Source organism: Pteropus alecto, unplaced genomic scaffold, assembly GCF_000325575.1.
Source record: "Pteropus alecto unplaced genomic scaffold, ASM32557v1 scaffold86, whole genome shotgun sequence".
NCBI classification, from domain to species: Eukaryota; Metazoa; Chordata; class Mammalia; order Chiroptera; family Pteropodidae; genus Pteropus; species Pteropus alecto.
Window position 1 is genome coordinate 14,691,785 of NW_006442109.1, and position 10,306 is coordinate 14,702,090.

At 38.2% G+C, this 10,306-nt stretch overlaps 1 protein-coding gene across 1 annotated transcript in view; it reads right to left on the reverse strand.

Moving 5' to 3' along the window:
- Nucleotides 1-3,186: 3,186 nt before the first annotated feature.
- The window catches only part of FAM81A (family with sequence similarity 81 member A), a 58,648-nt gene continuing 51,528 nt past the window's right edge, over nt 3,187-10,306 (reverse strand). Inside the window, exons 7-9 of the mRNA XM_015596003.2 lie at nt 9,810-9,945; nt 8,022-8,217; nt 3,187-5,486 (exon numbers count right to left, since the gene is read on the reverse strand). Coding sequence (XP_015451489.1) covers nt 5,362-5,486; nt 8,022-8,217; nt 9,810-9,945 — 457 coding nt within the window. The 3' untranslated portion in view covers nt 3,187-5,361. The remainder of the gene's footprint in view (nt 5,487-8,021; nt 8,218-9,809; nt 9,946-10,306) is intronic.

The following is a 10,306-nucleotide window of genomic DNA, read 5'->3' on the forward strand; positions in this document are numbered from 1 at the left end:
GTCGAAACAGATTCCCTAGGAGTTTCTATTCCTTCCACGTGGGGGCAGCAAAGGACAGTGAATCCCAGACGGCTGGCGCGTGGCACGCAGAATACTCCCATTTTTGTGATGACAGCAAGTGATGGGAACATGCAAACATCTTCACTTCCCTCCATCCCTGCTACCCTGCCTCTCTTCCTCGGCGTCTCAAAGAGGAGTCAGACTTTTGCTTTATTTCTGTCCCAACCTAGTTCAAGAATTGAGTCACAGGTTTGAAAATGAAACAAAGCATGGCAATTTAGGGATAAAAACAGACTGGAGACCATCTAGAGCAACCAGACAGCCTGAGATAAACTAATTACAATAATTGAGCACTAAATTTAGCTCCAAATTTCTAGACATTTGGACAGAGCCAGGGGTTAGAGTGGGGTGAGGCAGTTACCTCAAATGTTAAATGTGAGGGAAGCAGCCCAAATCCCGTCATGAAGATGTTTTAGTGCAATATTTCTAAAAACCTAAATTAACCCCTCCCCGAAAATTCACGATGAACAAAATATCAAAAATTTAAATAAAATTATATAAAACATATATATGTAAGGGAACATATTTTTCTTTTGGTCTGTTTCAAAAAATGGCTCCACACAGCACAGTTCTATCTGGTCTTTAATTAAGGTTCGATATTTTGTTCATCGTGCATTTTTGCATTAATTTCAATCTTTAAAAGTTGCACTAATTTTGATCTTTAAAAATTGCATCATTGCATTAACATATTATTTATCTTAATTATAGAGTTTGGGTGTCCCTTTAAGTTTTCCGAGGTGAGTGCCTCACTTTTGCCTCTCTCTAATCCCAGGCCTGCCAGGTCCCTCTCACCAGGGAGCATCAGAATCACCCAAAAGTCCCCTGGTCAACCACCCTTTGCCTGGCATCTTACACAGCTGGAGTATCCTGGTATGAACCTGACAGACAGCAGCACGCAGCCACCTCACCTCCCCTTGGCTGACATACATTGGCTCTCCCCCGAGTCTGGTAACAGCTTCCCCATCTTTCTCAATATAATGCTCCAGGAAGCAGTATCTACTGATCAGAACTGGCAGATGAGACGCAATCTTGTAAATAAAGACCTGGGAAGTCATCTCTAATAGGGACAACTAGAGTAATATTGTGGAGATTAGACTGGAGGAAAGTTCCAGGTTCAAAGCTCATTCTAGGCTGACAGAGTTGTAGACAGAGTTGAAAGGGTGAGGAAATTATTGCTCTAGACCAGGGCAGTCCAATAGAATGTTCTGTGGTGACAGAAAAGTTCTACATTTGTATAGGACAACACCACTAACCACATGTGGCTATTAAGCACTTGAAATATGGCCACTGAAACTGAGGAACTGAATTTCTAAATGTATTTAATTTGGGTTAATTTACATTTAAGTGGCCACTTGTGACTACTAATTCTTGTATTACATTACAGCTCTAGATCAGCAATTCTCAAATTTAACTTGCATTAGAATCATGTACAGGACATGTTAAAGCAGATTGCTGTGCCCATCTCGGAGTTTCTGGTTCAGTAGGTCTGGAGTGGGACATGAGAGACAAGTCCTTTAACTCTGGATTTACGTGGATAACAAAAAAGTTTTTGAGATTCAACAACCCAAAACCCAGAATGAGAAATGTAATCTACTATACATTTTCATAACTGTAATTCCATACATTTAATGCCACTCTTCAGTGGGATTCTAAATTTACACCCCCAACCTGTTCTGGATTTCATTTCCCAATTTGAACTCTGGGCTTTGCACCCTTGGCCTCTATATCAACCTTCATCCCTCCTGACGTGAAGCAGTCCATTCTCCAGCTCTGATCCCACCGGTCCCAGCCCTCTCGATGCTGGCCATGCCTGCTCCAGTGATGACCCTAATTAGCCTGAGGATTTGCCCAGCCCTTCCCCACATTCAGGGACCATCCCCTTTCTGGTCTTGTCTACTTAGCTCTTCATCCAGGCTCTACTGCTCTTCCATGTCTCGGATTGAAATATAATCTTTTTGGAGATTAGAGTCACTTCCCAAACATGATCTCACCAGATAATGGGGCACCTTCAACCAAGACATGGACCCCCATATACTTTCTATGTTACACCACCAATATCTCTCCTTCCGCTCCCCACTGTTCACCGCTTGATACCCAGTACTGAATAAACTACTTCGATGTTTTGAAAATTATAAACTAGACCCCTATTTTAAATTACTATAATTTCCATTCTGCAGATGAGAAAACTAAGACTCAGAGAGGTTAAGAGAACTTCTTAAGGTCACACAGGTTAAAAAGGACAGTGACAGAAGAACTCCATATAGTTGCTAGGAGTTTCCAGGATGTCATGAGTGGTTTGTATTATTTTTCAGGCTGAAAGCCTAGTGGGATAACCACAATTTAGAGGGAGCCATCTTCCCTATTCTGCTTCGTATTCACCCAACACAACCCATCTCCCAGTGCACAGAGCTACAGTCCAGCAGATAAAATGACTGTGATCGTATAGTATTGTGGCACCAAACTGCCTCCAGTGATACAACCAGAGGAAGACATCTGACCCAAGCAAAGCTAACACGAGTGCCTCTTTAAGTATTCAAAATCAGGGCGTTAAAAAGCAAAGGCACTCAGACAGCAGAACTATAAGGCCATGTAGAGAAGAAGCTGGAGTTGGTGGCCTGGCTAGTCAGTTATGTGGGAAACAAGGATGTATCTTCAGAGGTAGGGTAGCATACTAGTTAGGTGCCCAGATTGTGGCAGTAGGCTGCGTGGTTAGAATCCCGGCTCCCACTTACTAGCTGCAGGATTTGGAGCAAGTTGCTTAACCTTTAGGTGACTCAGCTTTCTGGTCTGCAAAATGGGGAATGAAGTTAACCCAACTCATTGCTATTATAATGATATGAGTTAACATATACCAAGGTGGCAGCCTGGCACACAGCTCACACTAGAAACTGCCAGCTGTCGTTATTCCATAGGTGAGAATGGGCCCAGCAGCCTCAGATGCCCAGAGACAGCAGCTAGCTACCTATAACTTTCCAGTCCCCAGCGAGCCTGCCAGGAATGGAGCACTTTATTTCAGCCACCATAGGGTTCCCACAGAAAGGTAAGGGGAGCACTTCCTGTGGCATTTGACTGAAATAAAATTTCACCTCACATTAAAAGACTTTAAAAAACCATACACCACATACATTTGGAAGTTTTATTCTTTTTATTGCAAATTTCTGGTAAAGGAAAGAACACGGAAGCTGATTCTCATTTAAACTTTGGTGATAAGAGTACGGTGTAGCTTGGTGGCTCACAACTTCCCCAGCATATGAATCACTCGGGGGCCTTTGATACATACTGATGCCTGCATCCAGAGGTTCTGACTTAATTTGGGGGCGGCCAAGGCACCAGTAGCTTTTGAACTCCCCACGTGATTGCAACATGTAGCCATGGTGGAGACCCCATGCTGGGGCTTGAAACATGGAGTTGGCAGCATTGGAAGCACCTGAGCAACTCAGCGGACAGCCAAGCGTCACCTGCTCATGTCATGCCCTCTACCTGAATCCAGCTGGTGTCCTCTGTTCTCCTCTTCCCAGGTGTCACTTGTGCTGATTCTTCCTTTTCAGAGACCCCAGAGGAGAGACATGCTGGAAGGGCCATGGATCTCTGTGCTGTGGCTTGTGCTTAAACGTGGAGAACTGACAACATGGTTACTCTATCACAAAAAGAAATTCATTTTCTGATTGCAAAAGAGCATTAACCTTTTGTTGTTGTTGTTGTTGTTAAGTGGAAATAGTTTTCCTATATAGAGATGCAAAGGTTCATGACAAAATAAGGAAATATGTGTTGGGTGACATATTCCTTATATGACTTCTCAGGTCCAAATTTAAAAAAAAAAATTTTTTGTCAAGTCATTGAGGGTAAAATATTATGTACTTTAGCAGCATATTTTATATGGGTAAACAGTAATAGCCAGTTAGATATTTCATTTATGATTTATCCCAAAAATAGAAAACGCTTTAATTTTCCTGAGTCCTCAGCAAACAAACAAAAAAAAGTTTTTAAAAGTACTCCTGTTTTCTTTCTCCTGGGCACCCTCACAGTTTACGACAATGTGTGTCTCACTATCAGTTTTACATACATAGGTGAACAAACAGCACTGGTGCCAATTTTCGATGACTAATCAAATATGGCGATTGAAAATGAAACACCCATCGTCTACAAAGTTGCTCAAAATGAAAGTTACTTGACAGTGTTATAAATGCAATATCAACTTGATTCTCTGTCCATACAAAAGTGTGAATTTCTATTTTGTTAATAATACTCATTGATTAATGTCTTAACAGTGATAAAATTTTTAGAATTTAAAAAATACATAGGATCCCATTTTTACATCATAATTCTGATGCATATCATGCCTTCTATTTTGTCTGCAAAACTTTATAGGGAATAGTGCATTGACGCGATAAAACCAAGGCACAAGAATATAGTAAGTATATATAAACCTTAGCACTTTGTGCCAATTTTGGAAATATTTAGAGAGGCGATCATAAAGCCTGAAAACCCTCACATCCTATTATGATGAACAACTGTATAATAGACTATTAACCACCATTTCATTATTAAGTATATGGCTATCACTACACAGGCTGTGGGTAATTGAAAAAAGTTTTCAATATTAAAACCTGGTATAACTAGGTGGTTGCTGTAAATATTGTGCCTTGTATTATCTAGATAATTGTCTTAAGTTTCCGTTTCAATTTGCAATCTATATGGCAGTTATCAATTTTTAATCTATTTTCATTATAAAAATGGTGTTTTTTCCCCAAATGTTAAGTCCCTTCTCCCTACAAAAGATGAGATTTACGAGAAGATAACCAATATAAGAAATGCAGAGACAACAATAATAAAATCCAAATATGGACTCAAAGGCTGAATTCTAATCTAACAGGACATTCTCTTAATTTAGGGTGAAGAGCAACAAATTTCTGTGACAATTCGTTAGTTTCTTAATTTAAAAAGTTACCATGACATTTTTCAAAATAGTAAAGTCTTGGCTAGAGCATCAAGCATTGAAGTTAAATTAAGTATTTTCCTTCATAAAATGTAGGGGATAAAAGCCTTTCCAAATATGGGGGTGGGGATATCTCATTAAATTTAGAGAAGTGGCATAAAGTGGTAAAAATTGTATTTAATACTTTTAAAGATAGAGTGTTTTCAAGACGGAAGGTAAACATTTAGACCCATGAAAACACATTTCTTGGCACATGCACGCCATGACTAGAACAATCCTGAATGCCACAACAGCTTGGCTACAGAGGCGTCTAGCTCCCAGCCCCACTGACAAAACCGCCTTTGAGGTCCTTGTCCCAACTCCCTTCACATGGGAGCTTCCGGCTTCTGCATCTGTTGGATTTGCTTCTGTAACTGATCCTTGTCCAGCTTCATCTTGGCTTCGAGAACTTGCCTGAGAGTTCCTATGCTTTCATAGATGGCTGTAAATCCTTTAAAGAGAGGCAAATTTCACAAGAGTTAATATTAAAAAACAACGCTGTATCAAATTCTACAGCATATAGTAATAGTTGATTTGGGCAAAAATTATCAGTAGATGCTAAAATTACTGGAGTGAAGTTTGATGGTTAACAGAATAGTTACATATTTTCAGAGTATCTCTCTAAAGATTACTTTGTAATTACAAAGGGGTAAAGGAACTATTACTATGAAGAAATCTGGCTGTTACGCTTTAACCAAATGACCAAAGCTAACTTCACCAATGCTGGAGAAACCAATATCATGTACCCCCTGCCAGGGTGCTCTGGGAAGGACAGACACATCACTTCCGTGCTGTATCTGTCCAAAACCTACAACCTGCATCTAACTGAGGGGAAGCAAACAGACCCAACCTACGGGACATTCCCCAAAAGACTGGCCTGTATTTTTTAATGATGTCAACATCACTGAAGAACTGATCTAAATTAAATGAGACTAAATAAGGAAGCATGATACCTGTATATGATGTGAGATTCTGCGTTAGAACCTAGACCAGGGAAGCTTTGCTATGAAGCAAACAATGGCAAAAGCCTAAAATTGAATATTGAAAAATATTTCATCCATGTTATACTGTGCTACAGTTATTTAAGAGAATGTCCTTGTTCTTAAAGTATATGGTTTGAAATAATAAAGAAGCACAATTTCTGCAATGTAATCCCAAATGATTTAGGGAAAAAATGACATTTATGTACACATAGACACATAAACACATGCACACACATACACAAACAAACACAGAGAGCAAGAGATTAAGCAAATTTCCCAAATGTTTATCAGTTAATCTAGACTAAAGATATGTAGAGTTTTTGGATTATTCTTTTAGTTTTCTAAAGTTGAAATTATTTCAAAATAAAAAGACAAAAAAGAAAAAATTCTCTATCAAAAGAGTATTTCATATCATTCTGTATTCCTACTGATTTTTAAAATAAATTTTTGAAAGGTCTTGTCTTTGTTAGTAAATTTAGAATTTCTCTCATAAAATTTTCTTTATGTAGCATTCATGAAAAAGAGGTATAAACATGTATTAAAATACTGTTCTTATTGAATGGAAAGATACAACACATAATTAAATAAAAAAGTAGGCTACAAATCAGCATGTATAACATGAGCTTTCATTTTAAAAAGTATATATCTTATATGTATAGAAAGATAAACAGAAAAATGATCTCTGGGTGAAAGGAGGTATTTTAAAAATATTTTATGCTTTATGATTTTTCCATTAAGAAATGTATGGATTTTGTAATAAAAAATATTTATAATATTAAAAAGGTTCCTATGATTTTCTTATTAGATACTAAATATTAAAAACATCAATGGTATATTGAATAAATGATAAATTCACTCAGGAAATGATGCAAAGTTAAACACTGATGAAACATTCAAATACCATATTTTAGCAGTCCAAAAGATCAAGAAAGAAAATTCATTTTTATCTTTACAAGTTCTTCAATTCATAAATTTAACTGTGGCTTCTACTTAAATAATAAAATTTGGTGGTAACAACAAAATTATCCTTGGGATAACTAACTACTTTTATCTCCATGTGGCCGAAATACAATAGTTCCACAGAAGAAAATTATGCAATCACAGAATTTGAAGGAGCTAGGAAGTAATTTAGTCCCCCTTCTCACATTACGAGACTGTCTTCTCTTTCCTGACCACGATCAACCAGCCTCCACTTGAATACTTCCATTAGCAGAGTTGTCATGTTCACAGAGCCACCAATATCTTTTTAGGACCCTTAATCGAGGATACAGTGAGTCCTCACTTAACGTTGTTGATAGGTTATGCGATTTTAAGCAAACCGACTATAACGAAACCAATTTTACAGTAGGCTAATTGATATAAATAAGAATTAAGTTCCTAGGGCATGTCATCAACATTATAACAAAACATTAAACAAAATGACTTTGTTTGAGGACCTGCTGTACTTCTGCCTCATGTGGTCTTAAAAATCTGTCTTTGGCAACTTTTACTTATTAGTTCCAGTTCTGTATTCCTGACTCAGAGTGGAAATCTAATCACTCCTTTATATGACAGTGTTTCAGCAGTTGAAATCAGCTCTAATATTTTCTTCTAAATAAGTGCAAATTAATGGGCCCTGCTGACTTCTGATTAGAGGAAAATCATTCCTCTGCTGCCAGCAGTTTAAAATAAAGCCTTGAAAGCCCCTCAAAGATATGCGCTTATTTCTGAGATATTGACCTTGGCTATGAATGGAAAGAATCCACAAATAGCACTAAAGAAAGTGCACATCAATTGCAAGCTAAGCGATTTTCCTTCTGTTTGTCCCTCATGGTGGTTCTTGTGTACGTAGAACTGAAACAATGTTTTAGTCCAATACAGCACAGCTACTTAGGAAATCACCTAAGGACATCATGTTATTACCATTAGCTAGGTTCATAGTCAGTTGTAGGGGAATACTAATTACTTGTTTTTTTACATCAAATAGAACATAAACCACGAGAGCTGTTTTCTTTGTGGCCTACCAGCATCAACTTCCGCTTTCATTTCCTTCATGTCCTCACTCATCTGTAATTCCAGCTTGCTGATTCGCCCGTGCACCTTCTCCTCTTCTTGTTTTGTTTTCTGCACTTCCATATGCTTCTTTTGACTCTCTTCTATCTTGTCAAGTCTGGCTGACATCTGGTTGAGCTTCTTCTCCATGTCCCTTTCACTGGCTCCCTGAGATCCATGATAAGAATTGCACTTGATTATTCCAAAAAGAAAGTCTGCATTGCGTTTGCATCCATTATATCATTTAAAAACAGTCTGCAGGGAACAGAATCACAGAGGTTGCTCATTGCTCACCCTAATATCCATTCTCCCTTTCTCCCAATTTTCAGCTGGGTTTAAGGTCACCCAGAATAAAGATGACATTTTCTGTTTCCTGAGTTTGGGGTAGCCATATGATTAAGTTGTGGCCAATGAGATGTAAGTGTAAGTGTACGTGGTAGCTTCCAGGAAAAGTTAAAAGACAGCTGAGGCATATCCTTGCCCTTTCCTTCTTTCTTCTGTTCCTGGAATTCAGACGTAATGACTGGAGCTCTAACAGCCATGTTGAACTCTGAGGACCAGGGTCACTCTCTAGGATTGAAGAAAGTTAAATGAGGAGGATCCTGGATCACTGAGGACTGACGAGCTATTACATCAGCCCTGCAATCTCTACACCCAGACATGTTCTATATGAAAGAGAAATAACTTTCTATATTATTAAAGCCACCAATGTCCTGGGGTTTACTGTTAGTTGTTAAACCAATCCTCGTATAAAAATAACAGTGATCCAAGACCCAGAAACCTACAAAATGTATTAGTATGAATCTAAGTAAATCAATCAGTAGATCTGATGAAAATATGGAGGACAACTAAAAATATTTGGCATATTAAATATTTCCTTTCCTTTCCATTCGACTATGCTTCATTTTTATGGGAATCTGTATCTGCAGGTAAGCTTTAGCGGTCAGGACTACAAACACCAAGCTGTAAGTGGGCTATGGCGTGATAAAGCTCTTTGATGCTATTCGATGCAGAATCTGCAATTCAACAGCTGGGCATTGAGAGAGAGCAGAGCCAGAGATGCAAACTGCACCAGTCACTTCTGCTCCATCAAAGTCCAACAGGAAGAAGCAGTGGAAGAAAAGAGAAGGGAGAGGGAGATGGTCAGGCTAAATAACCAAACCAAAAAATTTGCAAATTCCGGTTTCACAGTCTACTGATTTTTAATACTATATATGCAAGGTTTTCTGGATATTGGTTTCGAGCAGTTCTGCACATCTTAGTCCTATGGGAGAGTGAGGTAAAAGGAAAAGGAAGGTAGAAAAGAAAACAGTGAATTCTCATTACAGGTTGCACCATGACATCTCATACTGTGGTAACTGTGTACTGGAAGGGCTTGGAGGGAGAAATCTAGTCAATAGTGTTTTTACCAGATCATGAAATTAGAACAAGCTAGGATGAAGTTTCTAAGTATTAGTTTCATTTAGAAAAGTAGATGGACTATTTGGTTCATTATGGTCTTGACTTTAATTCGTCTTAGCTGAATATATTGAAATTTTCTACTTAGTATTTGGTATTCAAAATAAGTCAAAGTGGTCCATTTCTTTATAACAAATACAAAGAATCAACACGAACGATGGAAATGGATTCTAAGGCAAGACACAGTTGAAGAGATTAATGTGGTGCTAAATAAATCAATGATAATTTACTAGATATTACTCGAACACTCCAGACTCCCACCAAATAACTTTAATATGTTATTGCTAAACTTCAATACCTACACTGTTTTCCTTAACAACCAAGGAAAGCTGATCGATTTTTTGTAGAAGTTCTTTTTCTATCCGTTCTTGTTCCTGTTGCAACCAATTTCGTGCAGATAAAATCTGGTTACTGAGTTCCTCAATTGTACCTTTAAATCTAAAATAAGAAAGTTAGATATAAAACAATTTTAAAATGACATCAAACAACCTCAGGTTCCAACTATCAAATTTCTCATAAATATGCCAGCATTAAACTCAGTTCACTCAGAATTACATGCTTACCTTTTCTTAAAATTGCATTTAGCACTAAGTTGGGAACGGGTAGGGAGGAAAAGAGTATACAACAAAAAAGCACCTGATAATACTTCCTACCCATGAAGAGCTGACAGTGTGGGCACTGAGATGTTACACAGTAACACAGAGCCACGCAGGTGCTAATGTTTGCAGTTCCAAGGTACCCCAGTGCGCCTGGCTCAAAGGACAAAGTGTCTCAGCTCCCCTCCAGGCTCTCCTCTTTC